Below are 24,309 nucleotides of genomic sequence, written 5' to 3' on the forward strand. Positions count from 1 at the left end.
CCATGAGTAAATAAATGTCTGTTGTGTAAGTCACACAGTCTACAGTATTTTGTAATGGCAGTCAGGACTACAACACACAGTTCCTCTCTTCCCACCAAAAGCCAAGCTAAGGTTATTGTGTCTTCAGCACCATGGGTGGGAATTCTCTCTGTGGGGATGGAGAGGAGGTGCTATCTCTCCAGAAAGCTGGACATCAAGCAGTGCTCTCATTTCATCCGTAGCCAGACCACCCCTTTCATAAACTCACTCAAAAAGAAAGCTCAGTTCCCTAAGGGTTGGGTTTCTTGGCAAGCAGGTTAGTATGGCTCTTTATTCCACCATTGGACCAGCATTCAGAATCACAGCCATATACATCCAGAGGTCTGGAGAATCATCACAATGCTTCCAAACAACCACACTTCATCAAAGGAGACAAAGAAAGCTCAAGGGTAAGTGGAGAGCGCTTAGGAAAGGCACTAAGCAGGTAGCACAAAGGTAAGCTAAGACCTGAAGAAGGTAAAGCTGGGAGTTGTGCAGCTGTCTGGGGAAAGGGCAATTCAGGAAAAAGAAACAAAAACCCAATGGCTTTGTATAAGCTCCACTGACAGTAATGTCAAGCCTCGTTAAATGATTAAAGCTTAAAAGATTTAAATCACATGACTATTTTTATTCACCAAGAACCAGCCCCCTATCTCCAACAAAAGTTTCATCTTTCTTACTTAAAATATGAAAGTGAATGACTCATCTTCTAGAAAATTAAATAATTGCTTTTTAGCCGTCATTTACAGCGGCAACAGAAGCTTTCTTCTGTAGAAGAGGTACTGCATTTGAAAACCACAATGCTGTTGTGAAACATCTTTAATACTTAACTTGAATGCAAATAAGAATGACTATAAGCATTAAATCAGTAATGTGACTAACCTGACTACTGCTGAAAACTGAGAAAGCCGAGATCTGCAGGTGTGATGTTTCAGCTCTATTAGTGCTGAAATTAAATTCAGCAAACTGAATTCCTTAAGAATTATTGCTAGAAATAAAAGGCAGAAGGCTACTAGCAATATCAGAGATCTTAAATTGAAAAGATGCTAACCGCCAATACATAAATAGTAGTAGTAGTAGTTGTGGGAAAAACAATAGTATGTGGCAGGTGTTACATTAAATGACTGTACATTATCTCATTTAAACCCAGCCTGAACCCTGTGCTCCTTGCTCATCTTTAGCATGAAAGAGATTGCCTGCTGCTTCAGAGGGAACTAGAACTCAAGCCTGGACACCTGACTCATAGCTAAGCAGATGCTCATTACCATAGAAACACCAATAACTGTCAATCAGTCTTAGGGACTATTCTAGAACTGCCTGGGATCCAACACCCATCCAGTTAATATTTAAAAGGGAATGTTATAGCACTTACAAACTCAAGATTGAGGTCTTTTCTCCCCATCCTTTTGATCTACTAATGAATTTGAAAAACCAATAGTAAGAAAACCACATGGCTAAGTTTGCCCAGGATGATCTCTGCTTACCATAAAACTATGACTATTTAAGTGGTATAACCTTTGAATAGTGTCCTCTTCCACTCTTACAGTGACTTAGTTTTTATGATAAATTATATGATTACCTACTTAATAATCACTCCATGAACTATCTTTCTTATTAGCCAATGAGACTTACTGAATTGTCAGTATTCTTTCGTTTTGGAGTATAACTTCTTCACACCACTTCTTCCAATAAAAGTGATGAGTCTCAACATTTAAAGCATATCTTTTGTCTTGCTTTGGAATGGCTTTGCAATTCTTTTCTAGTTCTTACATCTCATCTCAACTCTTCCTACACCTGTCTCATTCCCTGTTCTTTTCTCTTAAAGAAGTCCTTTGTCTCCTCACCCACTCTTCTATCTTCTTTCATGAGATTTCCAAAACTTGGAACAAATCTATTAATCCACCAAATGTCTGTCTTTCGTGTTTTAAAAAGTCGCTTTAGTCAGTTAAGTCTACTGAAGGTACCTATCCTCCTCTCAGCTGACTGATTCATGAATGGAATCCAGCGGATTAATTTCTTCGAGGCTCAAGTTAAGATTTTTGGTTTTTGTTGCTATAACATTACTAAATGGCTCACCAATTTCATTCATAATATAGAACATGAATCCTGAGACACCTTCATTTTTTTTATCTATTAACCAAAAAGAATGCATAAACCAGAGATCTTGTTAAAACTCATAAACCCAACAAGAGTGCTCTCTAGATTGAGGGACAAAAGTGCAGTTGAGGACATGTGACAGTACAAAGGGAAGGCAGGACACCATCTCTGTAAGAATCACTCAGGCAAGTAGGCGAGGTGGAACACTGGTATTCCTGCTCCCATCACCTGCAACCTGCCCAAGTTTGAGCACCCTGTCCTGTTCCCCATTTGTTCATACTGACAATGAAGATACTAGAGAAAAGTCAGAAGACAGAAATGACACATCATTATTGGAACAGTCTGTAAATTCAGTGAACTGGTACAATGAGTAATGCATTAGGAATTCCATTATCATATTATGTTCTCCAGTGGAATTGTACACTGGGCCAGGAAGATAATTACTTCTAGATAACACTGTAAGTTGTGGCCATCATGATTTCTGAAAACAAACAAAATGAAATAAAATTCAAAGATGAACTAGGGTACTATCAAAAAGATATTTTTATGAGATGATAATATATCTAAAAATAATAAGGGTGAAACATAAACTCTACTGAAATATCTGAATAACAAACATTAATGGGTTGGGAAATAACTGCCCTATTTGTATAAATACAGGCTATCAGAAGAAAATGTTATTTGATTACACAAAGAGGGAAAGCCCAGCTTTCCTAAATGCACAAAATCAGAGAATGCCACTCACAGACTTAAGATAACTTGCTAATACATACATATAGCTTCTTTATGCTAAGAACATAACATGTGTCAGGGGAGTTCTGTGGTACAGGTTACAGGGCTACAGTTTGAATTCCCTCATGTTATCAATGAATAAGGCCACTTTACCTTATACTGTTTATTGATCCTTTTTCATTCTTGAAACTATAGTATACATCAGAAAAAGATGCAAATTCCCCAGTATAAAAGCAGTAACTTAAGCCAGTGTCAACAAGCTCAAGTTCATGAAAGCATACACACCAGAGCTAAGTTGTTAATAATGCAATTATTTTACATTTACTTGCTGTCTGGGGCTGATAGCATTCTCATTACGGCAAAACAAACAACCACCAAGGACCATTTCATTTGCCAAGAAAAGCCCAACTAACTTTGTCTCATTTAAAGAAAAGATACTTAAATCAGGAGATGGGTGTAGCACCCATTCCAAGGAGTTCTGACTCAGTCAACTGTGTCTCTGTGTCCACCACAGCTGGCTGGTGCAGCACCTTCAACAGAGGTAGGGCACGGCACACATGTGAACACAGATAAGGTGTTCACCAGTCAGAAACACCCACACTGACATTGGTACTACTGCTGCTTCTTCTCGGCAAGTGCAAAAGCCCTTTTACTTGCACAGTTCTGGCTGAACTTTATTGTTTTTTAAAGATTTATTTCATTTTTATCACTAAGTCAGATATGCAGAGAAGAGGAGAGACAGAGAGGAAGATCATCCATCCAATGATTCACTCCCCAAGTGACTGCAATGGTTGGTGCTGCACCAATCCAAAGCCAGGAGCCAGGAACTTCCTCCATGTCTCCCACATGGGTACAGGATCCCAAGGCTTTGGGCCATACTCAATTGCATTGCCAGGCCACAAGCAGGGAGCTGGATGGGAAGTGGAGCTGCCGGGATTAGAACTGGTGCCCACATGGGATCCTGGCGCATTCAAGGCGAGGCCTTTAGCCACTAGGCCACCATGCTGGGCCCTCTGGCTGAATTTTTAAAGAGCATATACAGCACCAGGGAAGCAGTAGGGCAAAATACCATTATAGCTTGCAGTTTAAGAAACAAGCATCTCGGGAGATATTTCACTGGGCTTGGTTCTGGGTTCTGCTCCTGATTCTAGCTCCTTGTTACTGCACTCTCTGGGAAGCAGCAGCTGGTAACTCAAGTAATCAAGTCCCTATTGTCATCCATGAAGTACTTACAATTCCCGCTCCTGGCTGTGGTCTGGCCCAGCTTTGGTTGTTGTAGACATCTGGCAAGTGAATCAATGGATGAGAAATCTGTCTCCACCTCTCTCTCTCGCTCTCAAATAAATAAAATAGTTAAGTAAAATTTGAAAACAAAACAACACAAAAAACCCCAGGCAATTTGAAGTAGGCAGTTGACATACTATTTGAGCCACTGGTTAGGATGCTCCAAGCCACCTACATATTCAAGTACCTTTGCTGCATCCCGGGTTCCAGCTCTGGACTCCAGCTTCCTATGTGGGCCCTAGGAAGCAGCAGTGATGCTCAGGTAGCTTGGCTCCTGACAGGCATGCCGGAGACATGGACTGAGTTCTTGGGTCTAGTTTTAATGGGCCTAGCCCTGGTTATTGTTGAATACCTGTGGAGGGAATCAGGGAATGGGGGCTCTGTCTCCATCTCTCTTACTCTTTCTCTCCTTTTCACATGCTTACATTTTTTAGAAAACCCCAAGCAATCTATATTTGCAAACTGTCAAACAAAGAGCTAAGCCTAGAAATGTCCAGCTAACAAGCATGTGGGCAAACACAGCAACCAAAAAAGAAGCCCCAACAACCCAGAAACTATTGGCATGAGTTACCTTTACAGCTCTGTATACCAACCTTTCTAGCTTAAGAGTCATTTTTTTTTTCCAGTGGGCCAAATTACGAATATATAAACAGGTTATTATTGTCAACATTATATTCACAAGAGGAAGGGAGGGTTCGAGACAGTTTAGGGTGAAATAAAATTTCTCTAAACAACCAATAGTAACAGGAAATACCACAGACTCTTGCAATAGTCACAGCAACTCTTACGAAAGTTTGGAGGCCTGGATGGGTACCTCTTGCAATTGTGCCTTAGTGTCCAGCACAGAAATGAAGGGACGGTGACTCCTCGGATAACAAAAAAATACAGAAAATTCAAATTCTTTTCCTTCCTTCAAAATGGACAATGACAACACACTGCTTCCACAACCTGCCTACTATGGAAATACGGTGTAATGCAAGATTCGTGAAAACAGCAGAACAAAAATCACTCCAGAACAGATGACTGCCAATGCATTTTGCTGGTAGGTATTTAACTCACAGTGGTATTCTCTGGCTGACCAATTAAAGATAGTTGAACTATGAAAAGTATTCCCTAAATACGTTTTTCTTATTAAACATTTAGAGATAATTTTCCCTGCAACTCTTTTTATTTGTTATTTTCAGGTTGATGTATTAATTTTCGCTTTCCAGTATTCTACAGAAAACACATCAACTACATGGCACATAGTTTCACTGCATCTTTAAAAGTGATTTTTGGATGTTGTTAGGAGAAACTTAAGGGCACTACCTTAACCGGATAGTAGCTACTCCCTGTGCGATTGCCAATGCCATAGCCACTGCTTAGCTCAGGGGAAGAAACAATGCATTGAATTTCTAGACTTCTACTGTCATGAACAATGGGCACCTGAACGTGCACTGGTTCACAATGTGCTACACTTGAAAACAAACACACAAAGGAAAAGAAATTAATAGCATCAATATGATGAGGCACAACGAGAAAGAACTAAAATAAACATTTTAAAAACTAACTTAAGTAAACATTTTTAAAATCCGTATCAATGTAAGTTGTAAGGAATGTACTAGCTATGCTTCTAAATCTTCGGGAACACTTCCACTGTTTTTTTTTTTTTAATTTAAAGTGTGTTTACTTAAAGCTAGAAGAATGACAAAATTTTTACTCAATGAATAGAGGAACAAGAGGAAGCTATATGGACTATTAGTCACCTTTGTAAATGATACATAGTTGCTAACTGCTTTTATTTTAGGGTTATCTTAAAAACCTGCATACATCTTATGCTGCAAAATTTGGCTAAAAACTATTTTTGAAGAGCCCACATTTACTATTAATTTGAAAACCAAAAAAAAAAGCAAACCTCTATAAAAAACTAAGACCAAAGCTAGACATTTGCAATATAAGACTATGATATTTTATCAGGACTAATAAGAGCTTTGGAAAATAGGACTTGCTGCATGTTAGGACAGAAATCAAAACAGGGGCCCCGCGAAGACCTGTGGAACAGCAAGATACATCGTCCTGGGTTCTTCTCTCTCAACTATCCTGTGTGGTTTGATTTCAAATGTTAGTCTATTTTCCTAAGTCTGAATAGAGATCACACAAGATGTTCAAGAATTGAGGCACAAATATAGTTCAAAATGTATAGTTGCCAAATAATACTGGATATAGATTTGCAAGGAGGTTCAAGGTGGGTTGAAGTGACATCAAACATAAAGCTATTTAATAAAACCATACTACATAGAAAGACATCTTGGGAGGCAGCATACATTGAGCAGCACAGCATACTAACCAACTTCATCACCTTCTAGCAAAGTATTTTGTCACTCTGTGAATCATTACCTTAGTCAAGCAAAATAGGCAAATAAAACAGCTATGGAGTTGCTTTGAGGATTAAAATAAAAACAGCTAATAATCAGGATACCATCTGTTACACAGTAAAACCTCAAAAAAAAATGAGCTATGTTCACTACTACTGAGTAAAGAAAATATCTAATACACAGATCTGTAATCTGCAGCTTATAAAAAATGTATACAGGGTATCTAAAGCTCATTTTAAAATTATTTTTTAATGAACTACCTCTTTCAGACTTCTAATTTGTAGAACTGTTGTGCCCAACAAGCGACCATCTGATTCCAGTTTAAGGTCAATATAAGAACCTCACATGGAAATACCTCTTCAAGTCCTATTCCAGCTCAGATCTTTAAAACAGAGACTTTAAAATATAACTCAATAAAACTTAGATTTTTAAAAATAGAGGAAGCCATCTACTGAGAAAAATCCCCGAGCACATGCATGGAGAGCTCCATTTCTCTTTATAATGCTGTGACATTCAGTAAGATGAAACTGATCGGAGCAGGGACTCCAGAAAGACTTGGATTTGACTTCTAGCTTGTTAAGTGTGTTCTTTGCCAAACCATTTAACTTCTCTGTGTCCTCTTCTGCTTCCTCATCTTTTGTCATACAACAAATCATTCTGTTGTCAGTGAAACTTGGAGAGACTGGATTAGAAGAAATACCCCATTTCCACTCTGGGCCACACTGCCAAGGATTTACCTTCCTCTTCACGAGTATGATGATTTAGTTACTTGGTGCCAGTAGGTGAAACATTAACTTCTGATTTACATCACGGCCTATTTAAATTCTAGAAGTCAAATAAATGTTACGGACTGGCATCATGACATGCCAAGGCATGGAGAGTGGGTGGAATTACTTTTCTTCCATATACGGGAAACCTGTATGTTTAAGTCTGTTAGACATTTAGTAACCCAAGAATATTTCTATAATAAGCAGTTGTGCAAGTCTGCATGTCTGAATATGTACATGAAATTCTCTGCAAATGGCAGCCCTGGGGGAAGAGCATCCAACGTGGGGAATTTTGTATCCACTCCAAATCCTCCACATACACAGTCTAAATTGCATTTTTGAGTATTCAGGGACTCCAACCACACCTACACACCCATAGGTACATCCACCAAGATTCGAATGAGTCTCCTTTCACTGGTGAGACCTGTCTCTGGGGAGTGTTTGGGGTGGAGATGGGGGAGGGGAGTAATCTACCATTTCTTGGCCCAAATGTGCATTCATAGTGTCTCTCCAAAGATTCTATAATGTCTTATTTTTACTTATATAAGCCAAAAATCTCATGACATCGTTCTCACAAATCAAACATTTACTTATATTTTCATTCTTAATATAATTTTTCCCTCCAAATAAAACAATGCACAGGGCAACTTCGTGGCTTTTGAGTGAAGACAGCCATGGCAGGCTACTGTGACATGAGGGTTTTCATGTTATTGTGAGTTTTCAAAAAACCTGACCAATACTTTTTCAGGCAGCATACTGGAAATGTTTTCCCAAACATTTACCATTAAGTAGAACATAGTAAATTTGCTTTCCTACTAGGTGATGTTGAATTCCAGAGGAAGTCATTTTGAAGATATACAATGAACATTTTTCTTTCTGAAACTTCCTTGTGTTACTACTGCTGCAATCATTAAGCTTACATAACTGATTTGTGCTAAAGAAAAATTGGAGGGGGACATAGTGAAGTCTTTTAGGACCACTCTGTTCCAAATTCTTCCAGTATTATCCTGAAAGGCTAAGTCACAAATGCAATTTAAAGCAATGTTACTGTTCCCTCACTATTTTGATTGACAGCTAAATAAATGCTATTTGACATTTTTAGGGGCATCTTTCAAAGCAAACTGATATTGCCTTAATGGTTAAGAGTTTACCAAATATCCAAAAGTGGAAAATCTGTCAAATACTTTATTAAGGGGGAAAAGGCAATGTAATTTTACATACTGCAAAAAAAATTAGCACTCCTTCCTTTGCTGGGTGGTTTCACTGCTTATCTGTGGAGACTACCACCAGCATACTTCATTAGCTCCTGACGCTTTCCTGAGCCACACTTCAAAGAGGCAGTGGCTTTGTGATAAGATCACCACGTGACTGCTGTTGGACAAGATCATCCTGCTGACCAAGTCTACAAAAAGCTAACTTCAATAAGAATCATTCATTTTCAGCAAATGTGAAGCACCTACCAAACAATGCATCATGGTTCTCCTGCTTCTGGAACTTACAGTGCACTCAGAGGTGGGGCCAGGGGTGGGGAATATGTGCAATACTAACAACAGATTAGGAGCATGGAGCTGGGGGGTGGGGATCAGCCCAAGAAAGCAGCAAATGTCAGACACAGACTAGGGAAACCTCAGGAAAGCTTGTGTCTTAGGTCTTGGGATGAAAAGAAGCAACAAATCCTGGAGAGGAGACGGCTGGTGTGGTTGGAGAATGCAAGACCCTCCGGGCAAGGGGGGGCTGTTAGGGGAGGGGTGGGAACCTTTTCTCTGCTAAAGGCCTTATGGATATTTATAACATTGTCCACAGGCTGTACAAAATGACCAACATAAAAGTCAGCCTGGTATAGATTTATTGAATTTCAAGTCCTGTCTGTGGTTGCCCTGGCAGGGTCAGACCAGACGATATTGCTGTCATTCAATGGCCCAGGGGCCAGACATGCCCACCACGGCACTAAAGGGTATGAGCAGGGAAGAAAATAATCTAGCCTAGAATACATGAAGAAGCTTGCCAGGTGAGGAAATAAGGGGAGTAGGTGGGAGCAAGGAAAGGGGAGCAGTGCCAGTTAGGAGTTTAGGCATGAGACAAGTAGAAGCCAAGTGGAGGTGGCTGACACTGGTGAAAGAAAATTGAAACTCCATTTACATTTCAGTTATAAAGTAGTAAGAACAGAGGTGGGGCAGGGGAAAAAGCAAAACAAGGAATCCAGGAACCATTTGTGAAAATGGAGGAGACTCTAACACAAGGTTTAAGAGGCCTGGAGTTCCCCTGGAGATGGGCATGCAACAGGTGTAAGTGGTGACATTAAGGGAGTTGTGGTGGGGCCTAGAGCTCAGGAAGTACTAGCAAACAATGACATTTACAGACACATAATTGAGGAAAGGGGTTGTGGCACAATAAGCTAATCTTCTACCCTATGGCACCAGTATCCTGTATGGATGCTGGTTCATGTCCCAGATGCTCCACTTTCAATTCAGCTCTCTGCTTATGGCTTGGGAAAGCAATGGAAGATGGCTCCAGTCCTTGGGACCCTGCAGCCACAAGAGAGGCCAGGAGAAAGCTTCTGGTTCCTGGCTTTGGATCAACTCAGGTCAAGCCACTGTTGGGGAATGAACCAGCGGATGGAAGATCTTTCTCTTGGTCTCTCCTCTCTGTGAAATCTGCCTTTCAAACATAAACAAACAAACAAATAAGTAAAGGAAGATACCTAGGTGAAAATTAAGAGAAAGACTAATTTCTTAAGACTCCTCCTCCTTAAGTCATCCCTGCTGCTTGGCTCAAGCAGAAAGAAAACCTACCCAGTCAGATGAGGAGGGGGTTCCCTGAAGTTGACTGCCAGTTACATTTCCTTACTAGCTTCTCTTACCTCGTGTGATCAGCCTCATTTTGATGTATGGGTCTGAGCACTCAAGCAAGCAGCAGGTCCTAGGGTCTGAATGCCACATTATAGATTAGAAAGAACCTTGATGACAGGATCAAGGAGTGAATACCTAATTCAAAAGGAAACCATAATGGCTTAAGTGGGATAATACATTTCATTTCATGCCACAGAAGTGGCACAGAAATCAATACCGTACACAGCCACAACAGAATTATTAAGACAGTATCACATGCATGAAAAATTATGACTGTGGCTTCAAATATTTATTCATCACAGATCCAGTCAATGGTACAGCATGACAAGACTGTTCTAGCAAGTTTTAAGAACTCTTTTGAGGAAACTCATTATAACTTCTTAGATTGAGAATGAAGATGCAGTTCTTTGACAGCAATAAAATGGCACCAGATGTGATTTTTCTACAAATTACAGTTCAAAAGACATACCAAATGGGAAAAAACTACTCCTAAATTTCAGGGGGTTACACTTTAGATACAGAAGTGATTTAATGTTGTATTTGCTTAGAATTATAAACTCATTCAGTTCAAAGAAAGAAGTTAAAGAAATAAAGAGAGGGGTAGAAAGGGAGGCAGTGGGAGGGAGGGAGGGAAGGGTGGGAGGAAGGGAGAGAGGGAGGGAGGGAGGGAGCAGTAGGTAGAAAGGCAGGCAGCGAGAAGGAAGGAGGGAGGGAGGAAAAAGGAAGCAAGGAAGGAGGGGAAAGAGGGGAGGGAAGGAAGGAAGAGTGGAAGAAAGGAAGACAAAGAAAGAAAATCTATACCAGAAACCATGGGAGAACCTCTGTGATCATACATTGGGGAATTCCCACCTACATCCATGACCCACTACAGTACTCTACCAACTAATACAAAGATTAAGTTGCATGATTTTGGCTGGGAGAGAGCAAGGAAGTGAAGCCAAGCCTTTCATATCCAGCTTGGGGCCGCAAAGAGGGGCGCAGGGTAGAAGGAGAGAAGACATTTGTCATTTAAACCTGTATAAACTTTTAAAATAAATTTGAAATTATTTAAAGAATAAATTTTTATACTCAGATGCTCTCAGTTACACTCTGCCTCAGATTTTTCCCTCTTAAATTGATCTTAAATGTAAGATAATCATCAAAAGGAGCCTAAGTGGAATCTCACACTCATAGTCAAACACATCAAGTAAATCTCAACTGCCTATACACAGCATCCTTTATATAGAAATAAAACAACATACAAAACGAGAGAAACAAACAAAAAAAATAAGAAACCCCAAACATACAAAATGCCCTGGCATGGCAACCAAGGCTCCCGGGAGCCTCCCTCTAGACAGCAGAATTGCAACCCTGATGAATCCCTACTGGCTGCTGCCAAGGGATGCCAATTCCTGTCCAAGAACACCCCATGTGCTCTTCATGCATGAGCCTTCACACTTGAGCATTCTCTACCTGCTGCACTCAGACGTGACCTAGTATTCCTAGTCAGGTCCTACTTGTTTGAGGCCACTTCAGACAACCCTGTAGGAACAGATCTATTCCCCTCATTGACCTTCTATGTAACTCATGGAAAAAGGTATGATTTTTCCTGATGGTCTTGTTCTATTGCTCTGTCCTCATCACAAAGATAGCTTAGGACTGGCATGCAGCAATACTAAATACGAGTTCATCTTCTCACTGGGCACAGGAATGCTCCATGCAGTGGCAGAGGCTGTTAGTTGTCTCTGTAACTGTCATTTCCCTTCTTATTCTGTAGACAGTTTCTAGCACACCACAAGGCCACCCAGCTACAGATTCTGTGCTTCAAAATCTTGCAAGGAAAATGTCCAGTCTTATCAGCCACTTTGGGGACACAAGTTCACATTCAGTCCTTGGACTTTATGCCCTCCTGTGTCTGCAGCAAGAACATGAAGCCCAGATACGAGGGATGCTGGAACAAATGAAAGGATGGCTCTGGAGCTTAAAACTTTGGGCAGCATGGCGGTGGTGAGGGCAGGGGCGGCAGGTATTTAGTTTAGCAATTATGATGCCAGTTAATATGTTCACATCTGGGGCAGGTGTTATGCCACAGTGGGATAAACTAATATTTAGGATGTCCAATTCTACATCAAAGTATAGGGAGCTGAATGGTAAGTGGAGCAATCAGGACATGAACCAGAGCCCATACAAGAAGCTAGTTGTGAGGCAGGGAATTAGCCAGCTGAGCTATCACGCCAGTCCCTGGTTTATACCCTTGAAAAATGTCTTTATTATTTTTTTCCTGAAAAAAGGTTTATTTAAAACCACTGTGTTCCCTTCTTTAAAAACTAAGCATATCAGAATTATAGTCCTTAATAAGATAATATTTGTCCAAGATCAGTGGTTACTACTAATCTCTAATGGGTCAAATAACTCAGAATCTATTAAAAATTTTAGGCTATCTTTCCAAAAGAGTTAAATGGAGACTTTTGCCCATAGATTTTAAGATTACATGAGCCTAATTTAGAAGATTACATACAGGTCATAGAAAAAGATGGGTCGGGCCCGGCACAGTGGCGCAAGTGGTTAAGGTCCTTGCCTTGCACGCCTGGGATCCCATATGGGCGCCGGTTCTATCCCGGCAGCCCTGCTTCCCTTCCAGCTCCCCGCTTGTGGCCTGGGAAAGCAGTCGAGGACGGCCCAAAGCTTTGGGACCCTGCACCCGTGTGGGAGACCCGGAACAGTCTCCTGGCTTCGGATCTGCATAGTATCGGCCGTTGCACTCACTTGGGGAGTGAATCATCAGATGGAAGATCTTCCTCTCTGTCCTCTGTCTCTCCTTTCTGTATATCTACCTTTCCAATAAAAATAATAATAATAAAAATAAATCTTTAAAAAAAAAAGAAAAAGATGGGTCTTCTTCTTTTTTTTTTTTTAAAGATTTATTTATTGGAAAGTCAGATATACAGAGAGGAGGAGAGGAAGGTCTTCTGTCCGATGATTCACTCCCCAAGTGAGCGCAACGGCTGATGCTATGCCGATCCAAAGCCAGGATCCAGGAACTTCTTCCAGGTGTCCCATGTAGGTGCAGGGGCCCAAGGCATTGGGCTGTCCTTGACTGCTTTCCCAGACCACAAGCAGGGAGCTGGATACGAAGTGGGGTTGCCGAGATTAGAACTGGCGCCCATATGGGATCCTGGTGTGTTCAAGGCAAGGACTTTAGCTGCTAGGCCACACCACTGGGCCCAAGATGGCTCTTCTTCCCCTCCACAGTAAAAGTAGCTAAAACAAGACAGACCCTTGCTTCTCAAGTAGTTTGAGCAGCCTGGTGTCACAGCTCTGCTCCACAGAGGGCACTTTTTCTTTCTTTTTAAAATTTTAATTAAGTAATTAATTTGAAAGGGATAGAGATAAAGAGCAAATTAATTCAAGTGATAAGGGCCATCTCCCAGCATCAGCTTTGGCATAAAGCTGCATCCAGTCAGGGAGCAGCAACAGGATGGTTAGCCTTGGTGCTCTGATATGGGGTGCAGGCATCTATCTATGTATCTATGTATCTATGTATGTTTGTTTGTTTGTTTGTTTCTTTCTTTCTTTCTATTTTTCTCCCTTCCTTCCTTCTTTATCTTTTAAAGACTATTTATTTTAAAAAGCAACAGAAAAGGAGAGCATGGAAGAGGGAGAGGGGAAGAAAGGGAGAGAGAACGAACACGAATCTTTCTGTTGGTTTACTCCCCATATAGCTACAACAGTCGAAGCTGGGCCAGGCCAAAACCAGGAAACAGGAACTCCACCCAGATCGCCTATGTCAGTGGCAGAGATTCAAGTACTGAACCATCATTTTCTGCCTTCCCAGGCATCCACATCCCAGATGGGCACCAGTTCGTGTCCCAGCTGCTCTACTTAAGATCTAACTTTCTGCTTATGTCCTGGGAAAGCAGCATAGGATGGTCCAACTCCTTTGGACCCTGTATTCATGTGGAAGTCCCAGAAGAAGCACCTGGCTCCTGGCTTCAGATTGACTCAGCACTGGCCACTGCAGTCATTTGGGTCCCCTTCCCTCTGTAAATATACCTTTCCAATTAAAAAAAAATTTTTAAGCATATACCAGAGTTGTAAATAATAATCAAATTACAATATGTCAGTTTTGGTCAAACATATCACATTTTTTTTTCCTGCTTTGTATTTGAATTATCACAAATCAGGGGAGGCATATAACATTCATCTTGCTGGGACTGGCATATGTAATTAAGCATACAAGCTTCCGATTTCAATTTTGTGGCAAAAGATAAGATTTCATTCCTTTTAATGGCCAAATAGTATTCCACAGTGTATATATTCCACATTTTCTTTATCCAGGCATCAGCTGAAAAACATCTAGGTTGATTCCGTATCTTAGCTATTGTGAATGGAGTTGTAATAAACATGGGGCACAGATAACTCTTTCATATGCTGACTTCGTTTATTTTGGGTAAATTTCCAGGAATGGGGTGGTTGGGTCATAGGCTAGATCTATTTCCATATCTCTGAAGAATTTCCAGCTGTCCTCTATAACGTTTGTGCTAGTTTACGTATCCACAAACAGTGGATTAGGATACCTTCTGCCTGCATACTTGCCAGCATTTATTGTCTTGTGAATTTGACAGCTGTTCTATCCTGGGCAAAGTGAAACTTCACTGCAGTTTTCATTTGCATTTTCCTGATGGCTAATGACCCCAAGCATGTTTTTTCATGTCTACTGGCTATATGAATTTCACCCTTTGAAAAAGACCTGTTCGTGTCTTTTGCCCATCTTTTGACTGGATGGTTTGTTGTTTTGTTGCTGAGTTTCTGGGTTACTTACAGATTCTGGTTATGAATCCTCTGTCATTTGCCTAATCTGCAAATATCTTCTCCCATTCTGCAGGTTGCCTCTTCATTTTGTTAAATGCTTCCTTTGCAGTGCAGAAGTTTCTTTGCTTGACATAATCCTATCTATTTTTGCTTTTATTATTTATGATTCTGGTGTCCTCTACATGAAGTATTTGTCTATGCCAATGTCTTACAAAATTTTCCCTTTTTTTTTTTGCAACAAATTTGATGGATTGGGTTTAGATCCATGATCCATTTAGAGTTTATTTTTGTATAATTTCTGTAGGATAGGGATCTTGTTTCCTATTTTGTTATGTGAAGATCCAATTTCCCTAGTACAATTTGTTAAGGAAACTTTTTCTAGGGATTGATTTTTAGCACATTTTATCAAAGATTAGTTGGTTGTAGAAGCGTGAATGAATTTCTAGGGTTCTCATTCTGTTCCATTGGTCTAAACATGTCATTTTGTGCCAGTATCAGGCTGTTTTGATTATTTGTTAACTTCCCTATAGTACATCTTAAAATCTGGTATTGTGCTGTCTTCAGCTTTATTTTTGTTGTTTAATATTGCTTTAGTTATTCAGATCTCTGTGTTTCTATATGAATTTTAAAACTGTTTTATTTCCAAATTTGAGAAGTATGTTGTTGATATTTTGATTGGGATCACCCTGAATCTACAAATTGGTGTGGATAGTATGAACACTTTGATACTATTAATTCTTCCAATCCACAAGCATAAAATATTTCCCATTTTTTTAGTGTTTTTCTATTTCTTTCTTTAATGCCTTATAATTTTCACTGTAGAGCTCTTTCACATATTTGATTAAATATATCTGACTTTCTCCTTTCCAATCTGTACCTCTTTGATTAGATTTTTTTCTCCCCTAAAGACTCTAGCTAAAACTTTCTTGGCTATCTTTCTCCAAATTAGGGAAGTTCTCTATCATTGTCTCACTTAGCAGCCCTTCTAATCCATTTCCCTCTTTCCATATCTTCAGGAACTCTGAAGATCCATATGTTAGATCATTTCATAGTATTCCATAAATCTCAAACACTACTTTCTGTTTTTCTAATTTTTCTACTTTTTGTCTGAAATATTTCCAAAGGTCAGTCTTCTGCTCAGAGAATCTTTCTCCTGCCTTACCCAGTCTGTTGTAAAGGCTTTCCACTGCATTTTTAAATTTATCACACAGAATTCTACATTTCTAATATTTCAGGTTGATTTCTCTTCAATATCTCTAGCTCTTGGCAAATTTTTTTTTTTACCCATACTATGTAAGAGTATCTTCAACTTATGAATTTGATTCTCACTGTTTTTGAATAATCTTATGATCATTCTTCTGAATTTCTTTTCAGGCATATCATCATTCTCTTCCTCTTCACATTCTAATATTGCAGTGTTGCCATGTTCCTTTGGAGAATTTATATTATCTTCTTTATTGCTCTTATTTCCACATTTATTTTTGGGCATTTGTGGAACTAACTTACTGGTTGTCTCCTCCAATGGCTTTTACCTTTGAAACACGCCTTGGCGCTTAGCAGAGCGCCTGCTCCTCCAGTGGATATTCACAAACGTGTGCCTCACAGTGACAAAGCAGCTTGCAGTCAGCAGCTGGCTGCAGCACATGGGTGCCTCAGTGATGACTGGGTCTTCTCTCCTTTGGTCCCATAGTCTTTCTTCACATTTTCATTGAAAATTTCTGTTGGACCCCTAAAACTGTGGGCTTTGCTTTGCCATTTTCACAGCCCACAGCAGCTGAAGTTAGTGTGGCTACGCTCTATTCAGCCATCCTGAGAAGTCTCCAATCAACATTTTCTATTTTAAAAAATCAACTAGAGAATAGTTTTTAAACATGGCTGATGTTCTTGCTCAGCCTTCCAGCATCAGGCACAAATATACCAAAGCAATGTGTGAAGTCAAAACAAACTGTGCCACAACAACAGAATCATTTTGGATCAAATTTTCCTTTAGAAAAAAATTTTTTTTGCCTCACATTCAATTAAAATAATGTTAGCAACTAAACTTTCAATTTCAGCAAAACATGTAAGTTAAATATACAATCTACTAAAAATAAGGGGAAGTAGAAGTGTTTTCTTATTTCATAGAATTTTCAAAAAACTTACTCACCACTCCACCCTGAAACCCAAGAAAGTAGAACTTGGTTAGACGTGTTAAGACACCCACATCCCACAACAGAAGGAGTGGGTTTGATTCCCGGCTGTGACGCCTGTCTTCAGCTTCCTGCTGGAGACTCTGGAAAACAGCAGGGATGACCCAAGTGACTGGGCCCCCAACATTAGACAGATGATTTGGGTTGAGCTTCCAGCTCCTGGCTCCAGGACTCTGATGCATTTGTTGCTATCTGATACTCCAGGCATTTGTGGAGTAGCAGTAATTCAGGTTAGACTGAGGTGAAATCCCTGTTTAAAGAACAAGTTTATATTTCTTTCCAGGAACTGAATTATGTCTGAGACATTCCATATAACCAAAAATCATGGAGTCTTTGCTCCATTCAGACTTTGGCTTGGCTTGGCTTCCAGTGTCATGTAGTTCTGTTAAAAGAAAATCTATTAGCTACAGAAACAAAACTACACTTGACTATGTGTCACCGTGTTTGTGATGCAGGATGTTAGTCACTGGTAAATGAACATGGCATGCGAAGATGACCAGATAGCTCCTTTTACGCAAATCATCCCCACATCCTGAGGTCTGTCCTGAACAGCACAGTGTCCAGTATACTGTCTCAGATAGCATGTGATGTGTGGCTGGCACTGAAAGCTGCTGATGGGCAAGGAAGTGGCAGGAGTCTCAACTCCAGAGCCTGTATCCTTAACCACCACACCATTATTAGTACTGTAGTTCTTCTCTGCTAATCAGAGCAGACAGCGCCTGGCACACCAGGAGGCCCAGAGACAGCACATCCAGGGCAGTGGCCCTGACATGAGGGGAGGAGGTTGCAAAACTGTCAGCAACCGGTCCAATGCAAAACCTTCAGAAAACTTTCCTGTCCCCATAATGTTTGCTCAGCTTCTGATCTGACATTTCATTACCGATGCACCTAAAAGGCCATGCCATGGTTGGAGGGCTTTGCATTGAAAAAACACCTTTGCCATGGTCAGTATGGAGAACACTTAGGCAACTAAAAATTCACCTACCATATGACCCAGCAATATCATTTCTAGAAATATATCCAAAAAACGTGTTATACAAGAAAGCAACATGACCCCAATGTTAATTGCAACACAATCAACAATCCCAAGAACATGGAAACAACCTAAATGCCCACTAACAGAGGACTGGATAAGGAAACTGGTTCATCCACATTACGGAATACTACTTGGCTATTAAAAAAATAAATACAATCTTTGTGGCCAAATGGGCCAAACTACAGACCACTATGCTAAGGGAAATGAGCCAATCCCAAAAAGTCAGATATGATATGTTTGCTCTAAATATAAGATAATATGATGTCAAATCTAAGGATATTACATTTGAATCTTACCTTATGTCACTTCCTACTTACTTGTACCTTTTCTAATTAGATCTTGTGACATAATTCATTAATCAACCATCCATAACAGGCTGATTGCTTATAATTACCTGAGATGGTCAACGTCCCTTATCACTGCCCATAAATAACAAAGATCTAGTCCTCATTGTATCTTCATTAGGGCCCTGGATACAAGAATAGACTCACAACGAAATGACTGAAAATCTCCTATATTGTTGGGAGACACTTCAGCAGCAGCATGACAACTTGTGAAAGTACACCGAAGACACTTACTGTGAGACTGGAGGGGAGAACAAAGGGAAGAGGAGGGAACTTGGGGGAAGGGAAACGGAGACCCCAGCACCAACTAAACTACATCAACAAAACAAAACAAAACAAAACAAAACAACAAAACACCCTTGGAGGTTTAAATACCCCATACCCTAGCTAGGAAGACTGAGTAAGGGAGAGAGATCAAAGTGGGTAAGGTATGAGGGAATTCCAAGGAAGATGCTGAATGGAGAGGAAGAAAATGAGTAAATTCTTCATCAGTTTAGAAAATGAGTGCAGGGGTCCAGCACAATAGCCTGTGGCTATATCCTTGCCTTGCATCTGTTGAGATGCTATGTGGGCTCCTGTCCATGTTCTGGCTGCTCTGCTCCCCATCCAGCTGCCTGCTTGTGGCCTGGGAAAGCAGTGGAGGATGGCCCAAAGCCTTGGGACCCTGTAACCATGTGAGAGACATGGAAGAAGCTCCAGGTTTCCTGGCTTTGGATAGGCTCAGCTCCAGCTGATGCAGTCACTTGAGGAGTAAACCAATGGACAGAAGATCTTTCTGTATCTCCTCTTCTCTGTATATCTGCCTTTCCAATTAAAAAAAAAAAAGTGAGTGTAGACTAGGCTGTGCTGGGAGCCTAGGATGCAGGAACACACTCTACTTATGCCTTCATCTCCTTTCTCCCTCCAGAGTTCTCTCTTATCTCTCCCCATGGTCTTCCTTGTCCTTTCCCTTTTGTTTCCATTTCCTTCCAGTGGGTCATGCATCCATCTTTTTTGTGTGCTCCTGTTAAGTGAGAGGGCCAATGCTAGAAGAAAGTAACAGTGTCCTCTGTCACTAATGACAAATGGCAGGATCTGCTGCTAACTTGTATTCATGAGGGCTAGCAATGTGCCAGGATGAAATGTATAAAAGACACCATAATGAATAAGATGCAAAGTTTACTTTCAGGAGGTGTACAGTGTGGTGGCCTCCTAAGACACACAGAAGGAAGAAACAGGAGCAGCGCAGTGTGATATGTTAACTCAGTCAAATACCAGGCCAGAGGTTTCTGTGAAGGTGTTTCCAGGTGTGAGTAACAATTAGGACCACCTGACTTGAAGGAAGGTTGATTACCTTTGATAACGCAAGTGCAACACATCCAAGCAGTTGAAGGTTAAAGACTAGGGGTTCAAGAGGAAGATGAAATCTGCTTCAAGACTAAAAGACATAAAATAGGAATCCTGCCCGTGTCTCTGCCTACTGGTTTACCCTCTAGATACAGGCTTCCAAACTGCAATGTCAATGCTTATCTAAATTTCCTGTCAGCCAACCTGCCATACAGATTTCAGATTTGCTAGCCCCTAAAATGTCAGTCAATTCCTAAAATAACTCTCTCCCTATTTGTTCCCCTATTGTTATGTACACCTAAAAATTCCCTCCTATTGGTTTTGTGCAGAGCCCTGCCTGATACACTCTATATATGGTGAGATCGATCATGCTGCCCACATGAGACTTAATCATTACCAGCAGCTCTCCCCACTCCTCACCACCAGAAGAGTCTTGTCTCTGATTCTTAACAATGTCATTAACTTACCTGATATCCACTCTCTTTATGTAGGTCACTGCTAAGTCACCGGCTTGATAGTCTGGCAAGTCTGACAAACTCTCCTATGTTATATACTTAGGTCTTCATTATTCTCATTCACCTTTCTATATACCTGATGCTTTCTTTTCTCAAAAGGAAAGTACTGACTCAAAAAGAGCCTCATCAACATTGCCAGGACAGTCCATGAACTCTTTCTGTTACCAAGAAAAGTCTGCCCCCTTAGACACGATGCCATCTTCCTTTCCAAATGAAGTATTTTCACACAGGTGGAATGTGGAGCCTGAAGATTCTATAAGATTCATCTGGAAGAGTATTTTTAAATTCCAACTATTTTCTATTTTCTGGTTGAGGCTGCCATGGAGTTTCTCCCTTCTTTCTCTAAATTATTTGGCAGTGAAGACACTGCCTTAAACCATTCTATGGTTAACAGTATAGCACTTGCATAAGGCAGCTATGATTTATAGGAAATGCCGCCTAAGATACACAAAGCGAGAACATCATACTGTCCCCCTGTTCTTGTGCATGATACATACTAAACAGCAGGTGCCGATTTTCTTTGATATTTGAGAATGACACCTTAGCTCTTAGTACTTCTACCATCATTATGTTTAATCTATATTCATACATGACACATCACAACTTTGATTTTAGAACTACACTGTATGTAAGTAAAGTGGGAAAGAAACACAAAATCCCAAAAATGACAATAATTTCTACCACTCAATGAAATCAAACTTGCTCAACTGAATGTGCCTTTTCTAGAACACAAATGAAGCCCTATAGCTATCTCTCAGATGGGCTTTTGGAGCATGAAAAGAAAACTGAAAATTTATTGCAGAGTACATTTCATACACAAATTAGACAAAGCACTCCAGCTACTATAAAACTAAATCAGGGAGAATAAAGTTCAGAAAAATTCTAGCAGATTTACATGACAACTATGTGGCTGACTGCTTTCTTTTCTCCTGTAAAGCAATACTAAGTACTTAAGAAGACACATTCAGCCATTGTTTTAAAGAATTATTTAGTGTCATTTCAAGTACCCGTTTTTTCTCAAACCATTAAATTGACAGGTATTCCTCTAAAACATGCAATTATCAGTCAAACACAACATGCAGCATGCAGTAAATGGACAGCAGAGGTTAATAACCTGGAAGCATAGGATCTGAGAATGTGAGAGCAAGTTAGAGACAAGAGTTCCTCTCCATTGTCACTGAGGGTCGAGAAGCAATGCTGAAGCGTAGAACAGTGAGAGTGGGGGAAATACAGTTTGTCCAACACATAAACATATCTCCGCAAGTGGCGGCAGGTATAACTGAAAGACAAAGGTAAAAGGAGAGAAACAGAAAGACAGGAGTTTTCCTTTGAAAAAAAGTAATAAATCATTTTTCATGTCCTCAAAATTTTCTGTGCATCTTCACTAGATGGTGCCCATGAAAATAACAACTGTTAGAAGAAAATTATAAAAAGAAAATGAATACCTCAAAATGCAGCAAAGATCTGCCAGGATAGCTAATCAGAAAAGACATACAGATGGGCATTTTATGTGACCAGATAGTGTTAGTTTCAGGTCATTACATGTCATCCAAACTCCTAGGATGTGATGTTAGGATGTTGATACTACGGCTCACTTCGGCCTTTGGGTGACAAGGATGTGTCAAAGCAGGTCATTGGTTGTGACAGACTCTTGTGGTACAGCAATGCTGACAGTGGGAGAAAGGCAGAGGCTACACGGGAACTCCGTGAATTCTGCTCAATTTTGCTGCAAACATAAAACTACTCTAAACACTAAAACTTATTTACAAGAGAGGAAAATAATTTGTTTACAGGCAAAACTTCTAAGCATATGAGAGTGTCATCAGTGAACCACAAGAAATCTGTCCTGGTAACGCAAAGTGATATCAGCTATTTTTCTCTTCACAGTTTTGCAAATACAGTTCTGGCAGACAGGAAATAACACTGAAAGACATGAAAGTGCTATGAAAAGGGAATACTGAATTAGGAGTCAGAAAACAGAACTTTAGATACAACCCAGCCACTGAAAGCTTTAAAATGGGGGTATTTGAGTTTTGCAAGCCTCAATTTTACAAAGTAAAACAATCAGAGGAACAGAGCAGTAGTTATCATTGCTATTCTCCTCTTCGGCAACGTTACTGGACATACTGCAGGACATCTAAACATAGGAAAATGCAGGGCTAATGTAGCAAGGTGAATGACCAAACAGTGAACACACGAAGTGATATGGCTAGACCACGAACCTTTGAGAACCAAGAAAAGGTTTATCAAATTACCACAGAAGAGGTAGCTGATTTTTAAGCTAGGTTCAATTCAAAACAAAATCAGTTAAGTGGGACAATTTGAAAACTTCCACAAGTGGTAAATCTGCTTTTCTGTTTGATCACTAACCAACCAACCACTGCCTACTGCATGCAGGAATTTTTTTGGAGCTGTGGAATTTGGGGGGCGGAGCAGAGGGGGACAAACTACAACATCACCATCTGCTTAAAAGCCTGTAACCTAGGGGGAAAGGCAGATACTAGGAAATAACAAAATATCACTGAACCCAAAGTTCTTGAGAAGGTGATAATGTCTAAGAAAAAGTAGACTTTAAAAAACATTTTAGGGGTTGACACTGTGGCAGATTAAGCCACTTCCTGGGATGTGAGCATCCCATACTGCACCAATCTGATTCCTAGCTGTTGTACTTCCTGATCCAGCTCCTTGCTATTGTGAGAAAGCAGTGGAGGATGGCCTATTCCCATGGAGGAGACCCAGATGGTACATTAAAATTCTTGGTACTATTACTGCAGACTTACGTATACGTAACTTTTTTTTAAGTCTGTAATTTCAGATACAAACATTTGTCTTGTTTTAAAAAAATATATTTATTTTATATATTTGACAGATAGAGTTACAGCAAGGTAAAGACACAGAGAAAGATAACTTCTGTCCATTAGTTCACATCCCAAATGGCCACAAATCACCGTAACAGCTGGCACTATGTCATCCCAGAGCCAGGGGCTTCATCAAGCACTTGAGTCCTCTCCTACTGCTTTCTCAGGCACATTAGCAGGTAGCTAAAAGGGAAGCAGAGCAGCCAAGACTTGAATGGGTGCCCATTTGGTGTGTCAGCATTGCAGGTGGTGGCTTACCTCATTGTGCTAAAATGCTGGCCCCAAGAAAAAAGGTTTTTAAGAATGACTACAATACTGACATTTCAAAAAACAAACTTATTTTTGAAGATTTACTTATTTTTAAATTATTTTAACTTAAATAAAAAAGCAAACAGAACTGGCCATTTTGATACACTAAATAATACTCATTTAAAAATTATGTAGTTGAAATTCAGAGCCCTGAAATGTCATTCTGACCTCTATACTTAACGCTTGGAACATCAGAAAAACTAGAGCGTGGGAAGTAAGCAAATGTGGTCTGGAGCAATCCCATAAAAAACAATCCCTGTTACTTAAGAGTTGAACTTTCACAAAAAGTAAAACCTCTTTAGTGACTTCGTATATGAAAATGTCCAAGATTATGCAACATATAGTTCTGCAATGTTACTTGATATGGTTATGCTTTACCAAAATAAAGTACGAAAATGTTCTGTCCTAGAACAACATTCAAGTCTGTACAAGATTCCAAAAACCACACGCAAACGCGAAATGCTTAAAAAAGATCCCAGAGGCAAGTTTTCTAATAATGTGTTTTACAGTACTTTGACAATAAAATTACAACATACAGTCACAGCAACTTTTTACTAACTTACTTTCTTATTTATATGCTTAAATAGAATTTAAAGAGACATGAGATGACCACCAGGGAGGGTCACAACCAAACCAGAATGTTCTGCACATCCTCCCAGTCCCCAGTTCTCCTTCTCACTCCCCTGTGTTACTTTCCCATTGAGATATAAAATAGCAAGAAAGTAAATTAACAATAAGTGTTTAGAACACAGATGAAGAATATTGTAAAAATTGTGGGCCGCTCTCATCAGGCTGCAGCTCCCACTGGTTTAGGTAAAGACCAAGTATGTGCTGTGCAGA

The 24,309-nt window shown here is 40.0% G+C and overlaps 1 protein-coding gene across 3 annotated transcripts in view; it reads right to left on the reverse strand.

Annotated features, from left to right (window-relative positions):
• The window catches only part of DYM (dymeclin), a 290,990-nt gene that overhangs the window by 115,048 nt on the left and 151,633 nt on the right, over nucleotides 1–24,309 (reverse strand). The window contains exon 15 of one of the 3 annotated variants that reach the window (XM_040984986.1): nucleotides 21,417–21,581. The exons of the other annotated variants lie outside the window; for them this stretch is intronic. Coding sequence (XP_040840920.1) covers nucleotides 21,417–21,581 — 165 coding nt within the window. The remainder of the gene's footprint in view (nucleotides 1–21,416; nucleotides 21,582–24,309) is intronic. 3 annotated transcript variants of the gene reach the window in all.

This window comes from Ochotona curzoniae, unplaced genomic scaffold, assembly GCF_017591425.1.
Source record: "Ochotona curzoniae isolate NIBS_2020 unplaced genomic scaffold, NIBS_Ocur_1.0 contig_43, whole genome shotgun sequence".
Taxonomy (NCBI): Eukaryota; Metazoa; Chordata; class Mammalia; order Lagomorpha; family Ochotonidae; genus Ochotona; species Ochotona curzoniae.